Genomic DNA, 19,470 nt, shown 5'->3' on the forward strand with positions numbered 1-19,470 from the left:
GGAGGCGGGTAACCATAACAACATGTAAACACACAACAACAACACGACAACTCCCGAACCTTCCCGCAATGCACCCTGGGAGCCAAAGTCCGGAAAAGTTTGGCTCGGGCCACTACAATACAGTCTGACTGTGACACAGGGCAATATCATCACATTACAGTTTTTCTTGATTGCTTTGACCTGTTTAAAGAACCACTCGGTTTTCATCATCACTGTCTCAGCGGAGCAGAAGACACCTCTTGCACCTTTACCCTTCCTCATTGGATTGACACATTTTCCCCACCCTTTTGCAGAACAGTCAACACAGATGTCATTCAAGCAGTCCAAACTTCATTGTTTTAGCTATGGTAACCAAACAGAAACAAACTGTTCCTAACTATTAGAAATGACCTACATTGGTATGAAATCACTGCACTTGTTTGACACTCCTTCACACAAATCTTCAATTAGCAATCAGTCTGCAGGCCTTAAAAGGTACAGTGTCTGTGTTGTTTTGTAATAGATTTTAGCTTTATTTTTTATACTCTAGATTTAATTTTGATTTAGATAGTTTTTTGTGTAATATTTATACAGTATTTAAATATTACAGTAACATTTCAGTTCAGTCACAGTTTGAACAAACAAGAATAAATGGAATCAATAACACTTGTATCAAAGAATTTCTAATTCTGGATTACATTTTTCGGAAGAGGGCAAATTTGACAACAAATAGGCCTAATGATAAGCAATGCTGCACTGATTCACACTGACTGAATGCTTTACTTTGTATTTCATTGTCCACCGTGTAATGGCTGATTGGAAGAGCTCATACACGTGTTTGCAAGTTGTGTTTGAAGGCAAAAATTGCTTTTGTTGCATATTTTAAATGTTTTGGCACGATTAGGGCCTTTTGCGAACAAAATGTGTCATTTTGACCATCAGTGGCGCTGTTTCGGCCTGTGTGTTAACTGTTTTGAAAATGTGGCGCTTGAGTTGGCTGGTGCATCAAAGTAATCAAGATTGAAAATTTGCATTACATTAATTTTTTTTTAGATATGGTTATTTTTAACGGACGTCCAGTTTGAATTCTATTGATACAAATGTGTTGGACGGAAACCGGGATGAGTCTTAAAATATGCCTATAGTTCATCTTCAGTTTACTTATTCTTACAGTAATTGCATGGTTCTTCTATGTATTAGGCTGTGTGATGATGAAATCGTACCGTCGGGGAAACAGGAATAGCATACGAGCTTTCATTTAGTGATAATAGTCTTATCTCAGTGGAGTGACTTTACTTTCAAAAATGAAAACAACTATCGTTTGCCAATAAATGACGGTGTTTAGTTTCGGTTTCCTTTCCATTTTGAGCCTCATATACCGCGTCACATACGGCGGCGCTCACTTTTCCAGGTGTCCATCGGAATCTCCCGGGAATGTTGATGAGCTTGAACAGATCTGCAGTACATCATTAGCCTCCAAAATGTCTTTATTTACATGGGGCGCACACGCAGACAGAGGACTCACTAAGTCTGACTCGGTGGACATTCAGGAGGCCATTCACTTTGTGCGCTCGCAAAACAGGATCTGCTGTGTGTCATCAGGGAGAACGATTGTCGCGTTTTTACGCGGTGAGGGTAAATTGTCCATATTCCGAACGCAGGAGGAGGATGGAAGTACGAGGGCAGGAAAACTGAGTGAGTAGGCTATTGCGTAAAAAAACTCAGTAGTCTGTAAATCGCCACTTTACCGCTGGCACTACTGTTCATTATTTGCTTAATCACCCAGAAAACTTCAACGACGTCAAGGAGATTGACCTTATATCTTGTGGGGAAACCACCGCTGTCTTAATTCTTAGCGGAGGAAAGGCGCTGTCGCTGGATAGGTTTAATAAACTAAGGTGGGTTCCAAAGCAACACTGTTTAATTTGTATTGATTGCTGATCAAAACTGATGCTGCATATTACAGTATGTTATGCAGCATCAGTTGCAAGTATGCAAATATATTTAAAAACGAATTAAATGTCTACTTTTTTCAGGCCTCTTGAGGTACTACATAATAAACGCATTGCTCAGATTGCTTGCGGAAATCAGCATTCACTTGCTCTCACTGAAGGTGGGTATTGTACCAATGGAGTTACACATTACTTTGACATCCATAAATCTACTTCATCCTTTTGATATTGACTCTTTGTTTCCCAGATGGGCAGTTGTTTACGTGGGGCCAGAACTCCAACGGTCAGCTGGGTCTGGGGAAGGGGGAGCCCAGCACCATGTCCCCCCAACCCCTCAAGTCTCTGGCGGGGATCCCCCTGTCTCAGATCAGTGCTGGAGGAGACCACAGCTTTGCCCTGTCCCTCTCAGGGGCCGTGTTTGGCTGGGGCAAGAACAGCGCTGGCCAGCTGGGCCTAGGAGACAACATAGGTGTGTCAAGTGATATCATGGATATATAATTCTAATTTTATTGTCACATCTTTGATATTATGAATAACTTTCAGATGTTGTTACCAACATATAATAGCATAGGAGTTGCTATTATTTAGATCTTATTTTACGTGTCAAAAGATTGACAGATTGATTGTAAAGGCTGACACAATATTCTCTGATTATTTAAAGATTGCCCTGAACCCGTTCAGATAACAGCTCTGAATATTAAGAAGATTATTCACATCTCCTGTGGAGAAGGCCATACAGCAGTTCTAACTAAGGTGAACTCTCTGACTCTTGTCATGGATCCATGTATAAAATGTATTAAACACTCTTCAGAGAATACATTTACTGATTGCGTACTCTACTAATACTCTATCCTACTTAATGAATGAGTGTAGGTAAATTGATCGCCACAGTATTGCTGTTTCATGACTGATCTGCTGTGATGGTTTCAGGATGGTGGAGTGTTTACGTGTGGATCAGGACGTTATGGCCAGCTGGGGCACAACTCCTTCAGAGACGAACTGAGACCACGACTGGTGGCTGAACTCTGGGGCTCAAAGGTGTCTCAGATTGCCTGTGGGAGGTAACATTCATATGTTCTATGTCACTTTCCTATACAATTTCAAGTATCGATTCATAGTAATACGAGTTGAGCAGTCATTAATTCCTCTTCATATACCTTCTTCTTCATACTTCAAGACACCATACATTAGTACTTGTGGGAGACTCCAATGCTATCCTTGCATTTGGGCGCGGTGAAGAGGGACAGCTTGGAAATGGACAGAGCGCCAACTCTTCCGTCCCTCTGTATGTTCGCTTTCCACAAGGTGAGCAGCACCTCCTGGACGTTTAGACTGAAAGCAGATGAACTCAGTTATGGCGCCCTAATTGTGAAGTGAACTGTCTAAAGTCAAACTAAAGGGAATTAGATAATGATGGAAAATTAATTTACTACTTTAATACCATGAGCAAGATCCTAAGCACAAATTCTACAAGTCATATAGTACATGCACTGGACACTTTGCTAATTTCCCATCATTTAATCAGTACCCAAGGTGTCTTTTAGTGTTTTAGTGAACACATACAGTAATTGGTGTCAGTGGAGTCATACATCCAGACACTAACCCAACATTTCTTTAATGTCAACATTAACATATTTACTGTCTGTTGCTCTTCCAATAGATCATGAGGAGACCTTTGGGACAATTACTGCTGGAGGGTATCTCTCCTTTGCTTTCTGCCACACTCAGGTATGGAAGATATGGATGTTATGCTGCAGATTTGTGTCCAGTCCAGTCTGAATTTATGTTGAAAACATGTTCTAAATTATTCCTGCAGTCAGACCCAGGAAATCGTCATCCCACGAAAAGCAAAGGATTATTGACACTAGATATTCTGACTGCTGAGAACTGGGTCTCCGGTTCAAAGCCACAGAATAAAATTAACAAGTGAGTGTGTCTTCTCAAGCTACATTGAGAAGTTGTACTTGTAATTTCAGTTAGCCTGAACATTTACAGACCTTCTCCCCAAATGTGGGGGAAACATGACACATGACTCAGCTGTTTCTCATTTTCAGGGAAATTGGGAGAATATTTTCTTCAGCATCCTGCATTAATGGAAGCTTTATGGACACATGGTATGAACAGTTAATTATAATATAATCATCCCTGTCACTAACCCACACCCACGTAACTATTAGTGTCACTGATTTTAGTTGTCTGGCGGAAATCTGTGGATTTAATCTTGTTAAAACAGAGTAAAATGCATTTGTTTTCATTTTGTTTACAACACTTTAGCTCTGACAAACACTACCTGACCAGGGAAGGGAACTCTGGACTGGACTTGTCACTTGCACGTCTCACTTTTGAGAAAATGGCTGAAGATCACACAGTGTTGACTGAGGTATAGTGGCATCTCCAGATCTCCAAGGCCGGGTTAGCCAAGACTCACAGTTCCCATCTGATGTCCATGGCTGTGTCTGTTTCAGGTGGAGTCTGTGGTGCGCCTGCGTCTGCTCCCGTCCCTGAGCCCCAGCCCTGCTGGAGTGGAGGGCCTCAGAGTTTACCTCATCCTGCCGGAGCTGCTCAGGGTGCTGCTCAAACACAACAGGGGCACAGACCTCGCCGTCTCATTGGCCGAGGCCATTCTCAGGCTGCACCCTGATTCGCTAAAATCCCTGGGTAAGGACTGTGTTTTACAACTAACCAGTCTCCGTTTATATGCTATGACATACAGTACCTGTTGCGTTGGTTGAACAACTGTACTCGGAATGTATTCAGAAGCTCTTTCTGTTGAAATGGCTGAATGAGTAGAAATAGCAGATATAATTTAGTCAACATAAGCTCCAACCGTTGACAGCTCATGAGTAAAAATTTGAGGTGGCAGTTAAAGACGTTCGCCATCTGATTGGCCAAGGCCATTGTCATGCTACACCCTGAGGATTCTTGGCAACTGACGCATTTCAATGCTTTAGCACTTCTGTGATAGCTCGGCTACTTCATAGGTATGATGCTGTTGCGCTGTCTCCATTCCTGAGTCATCACCGTGTTTTTATACATTATGTTGGTGACATGACAATGTTGCCTCCAAGTTCGGACCACACACGTTTGAACCACTCTGAGGTGGTTTTCAACCAAGTTTAAACTGTGCCATAACTATCCTGTGTGCTGTATTGGTTATCTCATACGGGTTTTCTCCCACAGAAATCCTCTGGTCCACACTTCCTGGCTCATACCTTCGAACTGTTTTGAAAGTTTTCCGGACAGTGTCAGGAAAGACTTTTGCTGAAAGTGTTAACAATGCCAGTGACCATGGACCGCCACTACAGCTAACACAGGTTCTACAGAGGGTGCATGAGGTGAGGAGGCTTGGACTCTTTACAGTCACCATTTTAATGAAGGTTATGATCACGACTCACTGTTAATGATTCTGTGGTGTTACATATTTAATGAAATTACTGTTAATCCATCAACACTTTTTTTATTAAAAATAGGCCGTCCGGAGTGGCAAGAGAAGGATACCTGATCAGTGTTTCTATGTCAAAGAAGTCAATTCAGTATTCAAAGAAGTGAGTCATTTTTTAAGATATAGAACATACATTATGAAAGCAATAAAGATTCTTTATTTTTTATTAAAATTAGAACCATTTAAGACTTTAAAATGTACAGTATATTGTTTCACTTCAGTGTCGTCCACTCGTGCTGTCTCATGTCCAGCCGAGTGCACAGTGGTTAAGCAGTAGTGAGGCACATAAGTGGCAACTAGTGTTAACCCATGTTCTCTAGATGTGTTACTGCACATGTATTAAATGAGCTAAGAGACTAAAAATGTGCATCAGTGTGCAGCATTCCATGTGAATCATTGATTTCCATGTTAGTTGGATGCCAGACTGATTGAACTAGACCAACCTCATCTTCTAATGGATCCACGCTGGCAAACCCAACGAGTGTCAATACAGAACACCATGGCCCTGTGCGAGGTAACTGTGTTCAAAAGCCTAAAGTCATCAGAAGTGTGTTGCTGTGTCAATGATTGTATCAGTAAAGTATGAATTACCTTTCAGACAAACATCCTTCAGTTGAAGTCAAGGCCATGCATTTTTAACCTGGAGGGCAAACGTATTGTTTTAAACCTTCACCTTAAGAACATCAGGGTAAGTATAAGTCAGGACAGAAAAATATTGAACATAGAATAGTCATTTAAAACAAGATTTAATGAAGTGAATTTGGATCATTTACATATGTTAAACTGTTATAGCAAAATACAAAACAATTCAAGCATTTTTCTCTCCAAGCTGATTTGTTGTGTGTGCCATATGATACCAATAACTGCATCTGTCAAACTGTAGGCCTATGAGAATACTTACTTTCTACTGAATCTGAGACGCACAGCACTCCTGGAGGATGCCTTCTCTCAGCTTCAGCATGCAGGACCACATGACCTCAGGAAATACTTGGGGGTAAAATAAAAGTCTGTCTCATTTTAAAATGCAGATTCAGTAATTTTTAATATAAGTAGGCTACATCAATCATTAAATAAATCATTATAATAGTTTGATGCTAACTGTTTGATGTCTAGATACAAAATCCAGTTTGTCTTTAGTGATTGATGTGATTGATGTTTTTTTTTTTCCGTCACAGGTGCGATACATGGAGAATGATGTGCAACTCAAAATATCAGATGTCGACAAAAGAGACTTCTTCTTGAATGTGTTCAGAGAACTCTATCATTCTAACATGTTCATGTACAATGACACAGGCACCTTAGTTTGGTTCCCCTCTCAGGTAATGTTAAACAGTTGCTATTTTCAGCATACCGATGATAACATTCTCCAATAGGTTATCAACAGGTTATCTAAGTCCTCTTAATCTCTTACCTCATCTTTCAACAGGACAGAGTGGAAGTGCAGAAGTACTTCCTGTTTGGCATGCTCTGTGGCCTGGCGCTGTATAACAACAGTGTGGTGCACCTCCCCTTCCCATCAGCGCTGTTCAAGAAGCTTCTCAACATCCCGCCAACGCTGGAGGATCTGTCTGAAATGAGCTCTGTGGCAAAGTAAGTGTGTTGAAGCGTGGTCACTCCTGCGTTTATTACCATTACTTGATTAGGACTAGACTAATATGTTCAGTAATAGGTATGTCAAGGTCACCTTCTACACACCTTCCACACACTTCCCACAGTGAGTACATATCTACTGTATGTTTTTTTAAAGGAGTCTGCAAGATGTGTTGGACTATGACGATGTGGAGAGCATGGGATTTTTCTTCTCTGTAAGTATAATGAGTAAAAAGGTTTACATTGATTCTCCTCATTATGTTTTCATACTTTATTTTTACCCTTTACACTTATCTTTCAAGCATCCAAGGACATGAATACAAATACTGTATGCCTAATTATGAATTCAATAGTTATAACTACATTTTATAGTTTTATGAGAAGGAGATGATACATTTTCAGTGGTCATGTCATCTTTATCTCTCTGATGGTCTAATGACAGATATTCTGGGACAACAAAGAGGTTGAGCTAGATCCAAATGAAGCTGGAAAGCCCGTCACCAATTCTAACAAGTGAGTTATCATTCAATTTGTTTTAATTTCCCAAGATTTTCTAAATTTTCTGACTTACAAGGTGGTGAAATATATAGCTGCATTTGATGCATTATGCATTTAAAAATATATATTGTTTTGATATTTCATAGGAAGGAGTTTGTTCATGCCTATGTGGACTATGTATTAAACAAATCAGTGGAGAAGGTGTTTGAAGAGTTCAAGAGGGGCTTCTTCAAAGTGTGTTCGCGAGACGTGGTGGAGATGTTCCACCCAGAGGAGCTGAGGGGGATGATGGTGGGGAAGGAGGACTACGACTGGGACATACTCCAACAGGTGACGCAACAACAATCCAGTCTTACATCACAGCAAGTTCATTGATAATCATAGCATGAGTTACAAGAGGATGGAGTAGGAGAGAGAGACAAATTGACAAGCATGATTTAATTTTGGGAATGGTTAGAACTGAGAGGCGGTCATGTTTTGTACCACTATCCGGTATATCTACTTTTATGTCCAGTTGTCTCATGGCCAGGTGCTTTATATCACTTTACTTCCATACCCGCCGTCGTTCATAGCGACGTCGTTTATCCTTTGATGTCAGCTCTTCCTATCATTGTGAAGCATGTTCTTGTGGGACGTTACTGTGTACATTATTTCAATGAGTTGGCATGTTGTTTAATCTGTTTCCAGAATGCATCATATGAATTTGGATTCTATGAGAATCACCCAACCATAGTCTTATTCTGGGAGGTGTTCCAGGAACTCTCGGAGGATGACAAGAAGGCCTTTATCTGTGAGTACAGTTCTGACAGATGTTGCACTTCTCTATATTTGTTTTGGAAAAGGTAGAATAAATCTATAGGTTATAACCTGGCACACAGACAAAGCACTGCACCTTGGAGGGATGTTTGTCTTCCCCTGTTACTCATCTGGGGAGTGCTTCCCCGTATAGCCCATGTGATCTGTCCTGGATCCCTCATCACTCCTCTCCCTTCCATAGTGTTCTTGACGGGCTTTGAGCGGGTGCCTATCCTGGGGATGCAGCAGATCAAGATGCGAGTACAAGTCCTGCCAGGCTCCACACCGGACCATCTGCCAGAGGCCCTCACATGCCATTCCCTACTGATGCTCCACCCCTACCAGTCCAGGGAGGTGCTGCGGACCAGGCTCAGGGAAGCACTGCACCACCGGAGAGGCTTCTGGGAAGACTAGACTCATGAAGACCTTCTCAAATTTGTGGGATAAGCTGCCTTTTAAAGACTTGATCCGCTTTGGGTGATTCACTCGTTAACTGTATTATGAAGGCCAGTGGTTAAACACAGAATTGAACAGTGTCATACACATCTTAATCATGATTTAATTTAATTTAATTTTAATTTAATTGTATTTATTTTTTAATTTGATGATGATGATGAATATGAATAATGATGAATGGGCATGGGTTCACTGTATTGAGTTTGTTTATTTCAAATCTTTTTTTATTGAGGAGTCATCTGTATTCATTCCTTTTTCCAAAACATACTCAAGTTTGAATGCAAAGGAAAAACAAACAAAATACACAAAAACAAGCAACAACACAAATGTCACATCCCACATCTCACCCTAACCCTGATATGTATAAGCACTGAGGCATAGAATTAGAGTCATAATAAAATTCAGCCTACTCTGTCAAGATATTGGAGGAGGGGCACTGCTTTGAGCTTGGAGTGAGGTCACTTAAGATAGCATGACTATCAATACCAGTGCAAACATGGTGACTGTTCAGTCTGAAAATGTGTTGTTACTAATCTCTGAATATGAAAAATAAAGAAAGAATTACAAGAAAAAGACTATCTTCTCAAATTAATATTTAAGAGTAAATCTGTAACATATATTACCAGTTCATATGCAATATCTAATAATGGAATTATTATAGGCACATAGACAGTCCATGTAAAACACAAACAGCCTAGCTCTGTCATAACCTGACTTTCGCCAGATCCTGTAGTTCGCTGTCTGCTCTTTGGCGCAGCGTTTAGTTTCGTTTTTCATACTTGTAAATTACCAGCCAGTTTCATTTTCGAGTTGGCCTAGCCCTAGCGGATAAGTTTCGCTTTCCGTCCAAAAGTGAGCAACTTATCTCATGTCAACACAGCCGGATGACCCATGTGAACACTTGCGGCCGTCAGCTGTAGACTGCTCAGCATTTTTTTTACTACAATGCTTCTGATGTTACAGCTGCCGATGATATAAGTCGTTAACATCTAAAAACTACAGCTATTGAATTAAAATGTATTGTTGGGGTGAAGCTAAACTTCAAGAACTTAACATCCTTACCAAGAAGGATGTGTGCTGTCATAACTCCGATGCTGTACAGAAGGCTGTCCTCACAACAGCAATCAGCCACCTCTCTATCGGAGATGAAGTGACCGCAATCCTTTGGGAAAATGGAATTGCTTCAGTGGCAGTAAGGAAGCAAAACGGATCAACGTGGCAACAAAGTAAGGGTAGGCCTATATTTAAAAGTGCGGCAAAAGTGTTCTTTGGTGTAAGTCGTCCATGGCTTGTCAAACAACTTGATTGTAATATGAATGTATGCATTTATTGTTTTAAGATAATGTAGCCTCTATGTTGTAATGTAGCCTAATGTACAACATCTATGTTTACATTCTCCATTCCCGCAGTCAGTCTTAAAACGAATGGCAACATTGTGGCTGTTTGTGTCGGAGCAACACATGCAATTTTGCTTACTAAGGAGGGCGCACTACTTCACTGGAGTTCCTCTGATGTATCCAGCATACCAAAGTGAGTGTTGTCTGAGCAAGGATTCTTTAAACAGTTTCTTAACTGGTGGGTTTTGGGACCCAAAAGTGGGTCGCGGAACCGTCCTTTATGGATCGCGGAGTTTGTGGTTAAAAGCTAAACAAAACAAACCTACGTAAAAAAAAACGCCCGTTTACAATTCTACCTTATGGACTCTGCCAACCTTACCGTGGTTTCCATTCTCAGGCGTCTGGCGAACGTCCAAAACAGACAAGTTGTTCAGATTGCCTGTGGGGACAATCACTCATTAGCTCTTATCAAAGGTATCCATGTTTTAAAATCAAATTTAAAAAGATTAGAAAATAATCTTTTATCTGCATCATGTATATACATATTCATTAATGGAATATTTTTAAACATAATGCCACCCGTAAAGTTTGATATGCATAGTCTATGATCAATATTATTCTGAAGATCATTGTAATACTTGTTTCATATTAGACCTACTAGTGATGGATGATTAAACAAGATGTGGCACAATGTTAATTTTGTCGTATTTACCAAAACTGAAGTTATATTGCTTGCTGAAGCCAGCGCTGTGATGTGTTCTGCTCTCAGATGGGCAGGTCTTCACGTGGGGCCAGAACTCCAACGGTCAGCTGGGTCTGGGGAAGGGGGAGCCCAGCACCATGTCCCCCCAACCCCTCAAGTCTCTGGCGGGGATCCCCCTGTCTCAGATCAGTGCTGGAGGAGAACACAGCTTTGCCCTGTCCCTCTCAGGGGCCGTGTTTGGCTGGGGCAAGAACAGCGCTGGGCAGCTGGGCCTAGGAGACCTCTCAGGTTTGTACAGATGAAGCAGAGGACGGCTGCCTCACAGTGAAGCAACATCATTTACAGTATAATGGTTCATATAGTATTGTAAACCATTACAGGTAGTAAGTTTGATGTTGACTATACTGATCAATCTCACATCTCCCTGTCAGTAGGGTTGGTGTGGGAAAAGATTTCCATTATATTGTACAGAAGACAGGAGAAACGTCACTGAATAATTCACATATAGTACATTTGTACACAGAGTAGTGAAGGCATTACAGCTGACGCTTCTCCAGTTGATGATGCATCAGTATTGGTTCTCTCCAACTCATGAAGAACAAGAGCAGTCAGGCGACTGTTTCCTCTCCCCGATCTTGCACCGCTAAAGAAAGTAAAAAAAACAAACATTATGACTGTCTGCCTTTTGAAGGATAGCTGACCATTCAATTTGAAATAGGGCCTGGATGCTGGAACGGTTCCCAGTGGCAAGGCTGACTACTGCCACTGCCTCTCATTTTCTCACCCTCTCTCTTTCTCTTTCTCTTTCTCTCTCTCTCTCTCACACACACACACACACACACACACACACACACACACACACACACACACAAACACAGTGTCAGACCTGATTACAACACCCTCTGTCTGCTATTGGGGGCTATACTGTGCATGCTGCATAATTTGGAGGATACTGGTAGTGGTTATACCTGTATATGTATGCCTGATTGTGTGTGTCTGTCTATGTTCAGATAGGCTCAGTCCTGCCCCTGTGGTCGCCCTTAGTCAGAAGAAGACCACATTCATTTCTTGTGGAGCAGAACACACTGCCGTGTTGACCAAGGTGAAGCGATATTTTGTTAGTGTGTGCTAGGCTGGATGCATGTACGTAGATACGAGTGCATGCATGTGTGAAATCCTTGCTTCTTTGTCCAGGGTGGTGGAGTGTTTACGTGTGGATCAGGACGTTATGGCCAGCTGGGGCACAACTCCTTCAGAGACGAACTGAGACCACGACTGGTGGCTGAACTCTGGGGCTCAAAGGTGTCTCAGATTGCCTGTGGGAGGTAACATAACATTCATAATGTACTCAACAATAAATGAAAAAGCAAAACTTTAACGTGAAATGTGGAAATCAGTGATGTATTTTGGTGCTGAATTCTTGTCTAAGGTATCACACACTGGCATTGGTTGAACCCCAAGGCCCAATTTATGCATTTGGATGTGGAGAGCAAGGACAGCTTGGAAGTGGCCAGACAGACAACCAGGCTGTTCCTCTACCTGTTGGTCTGCCACAAGGTAAAACATCTCTTCTGCTTTGTTAATGTTGTTGTGTCTATGCTTATAATGTTTTATTCTTGGTTGTTTCAGGTAAATATGCACATATCTTGTATAGCTGTTCTCTTGTTGCTCACATTGCCCAATGGTTTGGCTGGGTACTGAACATTTGATGACTAGGAAGGAATAGCCTACATACTTTCTTTAAACAAGGTTTGGGAGGAGCTCAGGAATGATTGACATCTCTTAATTGCTACACTACCACTTTGCATGACTAATAAACCCACTTACCTGCATGTCACAAGCCGCCCACCTCCTCCCCTGTCTCCTCCATTCATTCACTAGTATAGTGTTTCCCAAAGTGTAGGCCGCAGCCCTCTGGTGGGCAGTCAAGGTATTGCAGGATGTCTCCATTATTTTATTTGATGGGGTTGTCAATGACAGACTATAGGTAACGCCAAATGTGTTGATGGAGCAGCAGTTGTCTGGTGGAAAAACTCAAAGCAAGGTTGTTAATGTCTCAAGCAAACCATAAGATCACAGTGAACTAATAGCAAACAGGACTCCTGTCAGAGTTGTGAATAAATGTTTGGATGGGCTGCAGAAGATTTTCAGAATTGAAATTGGGCCTCATCAGTGTTCAGTTTGGGGACCTCAGAACTAGTAGCTCAGCTCATATATTCCTCATACATATTGTCAGACATTCTGGTGAACTTATGACAACTAAAAGCACATTTTAGACGTTTTTAGCACCAGACATGTTTTTTCTTTGATATTACCCTTAGATCAATATTGTCAAACGTCAAAAGGGGTCCTTTATACACATTTGCAAACGATCTAGTGGAAGATGTGTTTTCTGAATAGTTTGTTTTTATTATTGAACTCTGACAGAGCAAAACAAGGTAGGCGCCATTAAGAGGATTTTTGCAGGGGCTAACCAGTCATTTGCTGTGAGAACGTCTGAAGAGGTAAGTCAGCTGATATTTTTTGTGTGAAACTGTATTGTTAAAGTTTTTCTCCCATATTACTGTTCAAAGATTTGTTAAATTACATTATTTTGTAGGATTCGGTTGCTAGCAATCCTGATTTTGATCAAGTCAAGATGATATGGGGTTTAGATTTTGAGATAGCAGACAGATGGATTTCTAGCAGCACAAAGTCTTGGACAAAGACCAAGAGGTAATACATCATGGATCAATTTGTTTTTAGATATTTGGTGTTCACGTTAGATAAACCTTCAAAATTATTCTTAAAATCACACCTGCTTCTTCCTGCTCTGTTCTTATATAATAGGGACATCACAAAGATGTTCTCATCTGTGTCATGTGTCAGTGGGAGTTTTCTTAAAAGGTAGAGGTATCATATTATTATCATAATTATATTCATTATATTTTGTAGCTCTTTACTCTTCTTCTGACATACAGTACATCTTCCTTGGTTTTGTGTGCAGCTCTGACAGACATTACTTGACATCAGAGTATCAGTGCGGTTTGGACCTGTCTATGGCTCGCCAGTATTTTGAGAAGCTTTCACAGAATGAGAAGGTTCTGAAAGAGGTAGCAATCAACTCTACTTTTTACCCAGATCTTGACTTGCCCTCACAAGTATTTATTGTGAAATTCAATCTTCAAATGTCTTGTTGTGAAACTATTGAGTGTGTGTATGTGAGAGAGAGAGAAAGAGAGACATTTTTGTGGTAAAGGTAGAGGGAACAGTAGAGGTAGATGAGTGTCAGCTTAACTGTTTAGGCTAGCGCCCACCGGACACAGCGTTCAGCGGCTTGACGCTCAGGATTTTAGAACAGTTTTCTAACTCTGTGCGGCTGTTCGAATTTTTTTCTTGTCGATTCACACTGCGTACATGTCTGGTGGGCGCCGGCCTTTTGTCACTCCTGCAGTCCCTTATAGTGCGAAAAGTGTTGTCTACTACACTCCACTCGGCTGTATCTGTTTCAGGTGGAGAGTGTGGTGCGTCTGCGTCTGCTCCCGTCGCTGAGCCCCAGCCCTGCTGGAGTGGAGGGCCTCAGAGTTTACCTCATCCTGCCGGAGCTGCTCAGGGTGCTGCTCAAACACCACAGGGGCACAGACCTCGCCGTCTCATTGGCCCAGGCCATTCTCAGGCTGCACCCTGATTCGCTGAGGATTCTTGGTAAGTTGCAAATGATGTTCTCTACCTAAACCATTAATTCTAACAATGTTGTCATTGATAATTCCACCGGTTGAGAAGTGGCATTTTTGAGTCTTTATTCAACGTGACATGGAATCTCAGCTGTCTGACCACACACTTTTATCATTCAATCAGATAAAAATTCCACATTTAGTAAGATCTTGTCCATGGAAGTATTCATATAGTCACTGTTATGCATATGATGCTGTGTAGCATTTCAATTTATATTATTCAGTTTATTATGTATATATATACATAATATAAACTAAGCTAAATGTATTTGCTAATTCAATACGACAAGCAAGATCTGAGGCAAAAACATTGGTGGGTCAGCACAATGCCCCCACATGCCAGATGATATATGATAACATTAAACATTTCCACAGAGAGCTACTGGTCAAGAATTGGGTATTCCTTCTTCAGAACTGTGGTCAAGAACTTCCTCTGTTACTCTGTATCCAAAAACATCCAACAAGAATCATTGAAAAAAATTGTGGAGATGCTACAGAAACTGTATTCAGTAAGCATTTTCAGACTGAATTAAACATATTATGTTCAGTGCTTTTAAAAAAAAACCCTCTCTTTTACCATGTTGTCATATGTCTCCATCTTGTCAAACACGCTCATGTTTGTAAGAGAAATTGCATCTTGGTGTCCTTCTTCTGCAGGTTAACAGTCTAAGACACAGCAGGCTGAATGACAGTCATTTTCACATTAAGGAGATTAACAACTTCCTTTTTGACTTTGTAAGTGTTGGGCTTAGTAAATAGCCCCCACATACGAGGGCATACAATATAAGTTTAAACATTAGAATAATTAAATGGAAACTAAGTGAAATTAATACCATGTATTATTGTTAAGGAATCGATGGCCCGTCAGGAATTTTTCAATTTTTTTTGGGAGGGGAAATCTTCAAAGATCTTGCCATTTGTAAAGTTTTACAGGGTACGTATATTAGGTTTATCTAAAGATTATCTTAACTTTATGTCAACCAGTTTATAAATCCTGAGTTTAATTTTTAATTTTTTTCATTTTCAGGAAGTACTCCTGAATTTAACCGCATTTCCTTGCATTTTTGACATGGAGGCAAAGCAGAAGGTGTTCAAAATTAATGTAAAGTCTAATGTGAGTGTAGGCTTTTAGTTAAGCTTTTGATCATTCCTATTAATATGTTGTATGATAGTGTGAGAAACATGTCTTTGTGCTTAAAGTATTCTCCTTCAAGTTTATTGTGATGAATAATACTCTATTTTGCATCACTGTCCAGCACGGACCTCTCATACCACAGACAAATCACAACACCCTACATGTACAGAGAGAAACTTTACTGAAGGACACATTTGAGTATCTGCAAAGGAACATCCATGACTTTCACATGCCTCTGAAGGTCTGTGTTTAGAGAGATCAATTTGATGTAGCCATGTTCATTTACAAATGAATTATTTAATAAGCTTTATCATGTCTATTAGGTGAAATTCGTGGAAGAAAATGGCATTGATGACGGTGGCATATCCCAGGAATTCTTTAGGCTCTTCAGCAAAGCTCTCATCTCAGAGGATTGCAGTCTGCTGTTGGAGGAATCTGAACGTGTGTGGTTCATGTCTAATGTGAGTTCTCATTACTTCAAAAATGTATAGTTTCAAATAACTAACACAATTCATTCATGGACACAATATATCATGGATTGATACATTTAAAGGTATACAGCTGTGTGATTTATGCAAATATATATTGTATATTACATATTGTTCATATCTTACAGGAGTGTGAATCTGTTGATGTATACATGGATATAGGCACCATCGTTGGCATGGCACTGTACAACCAGTGTCTGGTGAACATCCCTTTTCCGTCAGCACTGTTTAAAAAGCTGCTGGGGGAGATGCCGACACTGAGAGACTTGGAGGAACTGTCGCCCTGTCAGGCCAGGTATGTTCCCATGTTCTGTGGGATAAACAATGTTGCATGTTTCTCTTGTCAGGCCAGGTATGTTCCCATGTTCTGTGGGATAAACAATGTTGCATGTTTCTCTTGTCAGGCCAGGTATGTTGCCATGTTCTGTGGGATAAACAATGTTGTATGTTTCTCCTGTCAGGCCAGGTATGTTCCCATGTTCTGTGGGATAAACAATGTTGCATGTTTCTCTTGTCAGGCCAGGTATGTTCCCATGTTCGGTGGGATAAACAATGTTGTATGTTTCTCTTAGCTGATCTTGCTCTGGGTTGCTTTAGGTGTTTGAAAGCGTTACTAGATTATGAGGATGAAGAACTAGAGCTGTTGGAGCAAGATTTCAGAGTAAGTATTTTTCTGTAAGAACTTTAGTGCATGAACCACGTTTGCATTTAAATGACAATCGTTGATTCTTAATTGATTTATTTTTAGGTGAAAGGACAGGATCTCATTCCAAATGGGGGAGACATTTTTGTGACAAAAGGCAACAGGTTACATGCCCTTTTTGTGTGCCCTCCTCATTTTTAAGTTAAAATGAACAACAGGGATGCATTGAAATGGCGGAGATGCCCAGCTCTAATAGACTATTCATTTTTATCTTCAGGCAAAAATTTGTTGGTCTGTATGTGGACTTTGTGTTTAACAAATCCATGGCACAGCAGTTTGAGGCATTTGCAGAAGGGTTTGGTAGAGCCTGCCCTGAACAGACATGGAAGATGTTCTCACCTGATGAGCTGAGGATTCTTATCTGTGGAGAGCCAAAGTATGAGTGGGAGGATCTCAGGAAGGTAAATTGGCATTACACTCCAGTTGAAACAATAGGAAATGTAGATAATTTGTGTGATTATATTAATGTCTTTTAATTTGCAGGTGGCTAAGTATGAGGGGTGTGAGAGTTCTGATTTGTTGATTCAGAATTTCTGGAGAGTTCTGTTCGAGCTGTCCAAAGAAGACCAGCTGAAGTTTCTGTGTAAGTGTCATTGTTATAAGTATAGGGTTTTAAAGGTAAATTGATATATTTTTAGCTTTGTCTTGTTGTGATACTGCCCTTGGATATCATGTTAGTGCACACTGAAACATATCTGAAATAGCCTTGTCATTTGTTAAGAACTTTTCTTATGTCTTTCATGTCAGCCTTCATCTATGGAACTGACAGGATACCCATTGGAGGGTTGGCCAAACGAAACCTGAAAATTGTGAGACTAATCATGGACAATCCTGACGAATACTTACCCCAGGCCAATGCCTGTTATGGCACCTTGCAACTTCCCAATTACAGCAGTGTTGACATATTACAGGACAAGCTTACTCATGCTATTAACTACTGTGAAGTCTTTGGAATGACTTAGCTCCAAATGCTCCTACTCTGCAGTTTTTTTCTTTTTCATTGACTGAATGAAGATACTATATACACCAAATTGGACTAATCTTTGGATTAAAAGAACAACTATTTCCCCCCCAATGAATGTTCACATTTTTCAGCTTTTGAGGACAGTTTTGTTTAAGTGTTTTGGGGGCAGATATAGTTAAGAAATATTTTACTTTAATGTCAACACCAAGCATTTATAAATGTATTGTAAATAAATCAAATACTTTTGTGCAGGGTTATGGTTGTCCAGACCTATGAATTACCTTATAGCCTAATTCATATCTATGATAGGCCAATTATTAAAATATTATATTCTTGTAAATCGGCACGTATATTTCCAGGTTTAGATTCAAACTGTGACCGGTGTCATTCAGGACCGGCCAGTCTTGGCCACATGTTCTGGGCTTGTCCTGCTCTTGCACCGTTTTGGAAGGGTGTTTTTGACACTCTTTCAGCAATCACTTCTACCAACCTATCTCTCACCTTTAGTTGCCTTGTTTGGTGTCCTACCTGTTGGCCATTCACCACTACCTTCCTACTTTTGTGTAGCCTACTTGTAGCCTTTCTCCCCCCCCCCCCCCACTCTCAATGGATTAGGGATGCCCTTCATTTTATGACACTGGGAAAAATTAAGTATTCTCTGCGTGGCACCTCTACTAAGTTTTATAGGGTCTGGGAACCTCTCTTAGGTCATATCAGGTCTCTCAAATAAATTAGATACCACTATCATTGACTGATTCACCCCTACAGCCATCTACTCTGTGTTTCAAATAGCCTTATTGGTAGCACATAGCATTCAGCACTATTCATTCTTTATCATTATTATTTATTTATTTTAATTTTATGATTAATTGTATTCTTATTATTATGATTAAGTTTAGGTTTTTGTTTTCTTACTTAAGATCATTACTTTGCCCAATTAATGTTAATGTTCTTATCTGTGAGGATATTGTGCATTAACTCTTGTATTGAAATTTCCACAAATAAATCACATATAAAAAATATAATATTCTTGTCTGACTTTAGCATTAATCGGAAAGACGTGCAAAAAGATATGAATGACACCGCAACATAGGAAGAATGGTTTGTCTGCCTTGTTTCATATGTGTTATCCATGCATTGAAATAATAATAGCGTAGACCTACGTTATGTGGATGGACCAGATTGGGAAATAATGTTGCCTAATTGACGTGGTCTGTTTATGCTTTTTTGTAGCCTATGTTTTAGAATAAGTTAAGATACTTTCTTGTGAGCACTTCTGTGCGCTTACATTTCTCCAGTTCTAACCTACTTGTTTATATCCAATTGTATTTATTTTTAACTTGTACAATGTTTCTATGATTAATTGCTGCTGTAACACCATAATTTCCCTTTGGGGATGAATAAAGTAATTTATCTATCTATCTGAATGTAGGCCTATCATAATTGTGGATAAGAAGAATGTAGCCTATTTTTGTAGACCAAGAACTGCTGCTTTTACTGTAACTATTTTAGAATAATATGGTGCTATTATAGTGTAAAATGTTATTTTTGACAAAATAAAATCAACTACAAATAGCGTATTAGGCCTGTCTGCAATATATCAGCCTATTTGGCATATCATGTTGCCTACACATAACAAAATACCTTATTAATATTCATTTCACAATTGAGCATTTTTTATCAGAGCAATATCTGCCACTAGCATGTTACAACTT

General features: G+C 40.1%; 1 protein-coding gene across 1 annotated transcript; it reads left to right on the forward strand.

Annotated features, from left to right (window-relative positions):
* Positions 1 to 1,362: 1,362 nt before the first annotated feature.
* Positions 1,363 to 19,209, forward strand: LOC134098810 (probable E3 ubiquitin-protein ligase HERC3). The gene is made up of 48 exons (XM_062551671.1): positions 1,363 to 1,674; positions 1,766 to 1,877; positions 2,016 to 2,092; positions 2,179 to 2,400; positions 2,593 to 2,684; positions 2,862 to 2,992; positions 3,109 to 3,236; positions 3,592 to 3,659; positions 3,748 to 3,857; positions 3,986 to 4,045; positions 4,206 to 4,311; positions 4,397 to 4,589; positions 5,112 to 5,266; positions 5,402 to 5,476; positions 5,786 to 5,887; positions 5,972 to 6,061; positions 6,257 to 6,367; positions 6,549 to 6,692; positions 6,800 to 6,963; positions 7,121 to 7,178; positions 7,406 to 7,476; positions 7,608 to 7,791; positions 8,149 to 8,251; positions 8,459 to 8,665; positions 9,729 to 9,938; positions 10,122 to 10,242; positions 10,447 to 10,523; positions 10,819 to 11,040; positions 11,763 to 11,854; positions 11,947 to 12,077; positions 12,182 to 12,309; positions 13,180 to 13,256; positions 13,352 to 13,467; positions 13,582 to 13,638; positions 13,739 to 13,844; positions 14,244 to 14,436; positions 14,841 to 14,974; positions 15,123 to 15,200; positions 15,316 to 15,399; positions 15,493 to 15,579; positions 15,722 to 15,841; positions 15,924 to 16,061; positions 16,217 to 16,383; positions 16,686 to 16,749; positions 16,837 to 16,895; positions 17,009 to 17,192; positions 17,275 to 17,374; positions 17,539 to 19,209. Exons 1-48 carry the CDS (start codon positions 1,461 to 1,463, stop codon positions 17,751 to 17,753), a joined length of 5,937 nt encoding a protein of 1,978 aa, XP_062407655.1. The 5' UTR covers positions 1,363 to 1,460; the 3' UTR covers positions 17,754 to 19,209.
* The last annotated feature ends 261 nt before the right edge of the window (positions 19,210 to 19,470 follow it).

The sequence above is a fragment of the Sardina pilchardus genome, chromosome 2, assembly GCF_963854185.1.
Source record: "Sardina pilchardus chromosome 2, fSarPil1.1, whole genome shotgun sequence".
NCBI lineage: Eukaryota > Metazoa > Chordata > Actinopteri > Clupeiformes > Clupeidae > Sardina > Sardina pilchardus.

What these genes read in the sequence shown, in the direction of transcription:
- LOC134098810 (XM_062551671.1), top strand. Translation starts at nt 1,461, where the DNA reads ATGTCTTTATTTACATGGGGCGCACACGCAGACAGAGGACTCACTAAG. An exon ending in TTGCTTTCTGCCACACTCAG is followed by an intron (nt 3,660 to 3,747) that starts GTATGGAAGATA and finishes TTATTCCTGCAG; the next exon opens with TCAGACCCAGGAAATCGTCA. An exon ending in TTCTACAGAGGGTGCATGAG is followed by an intron (nt 5,267 to 5,401) that starts GTGAGGAGGCTT and finishes TATTAAAAATAG; the next exon opens with GCCGTCCGGAGTGGCAAGAG.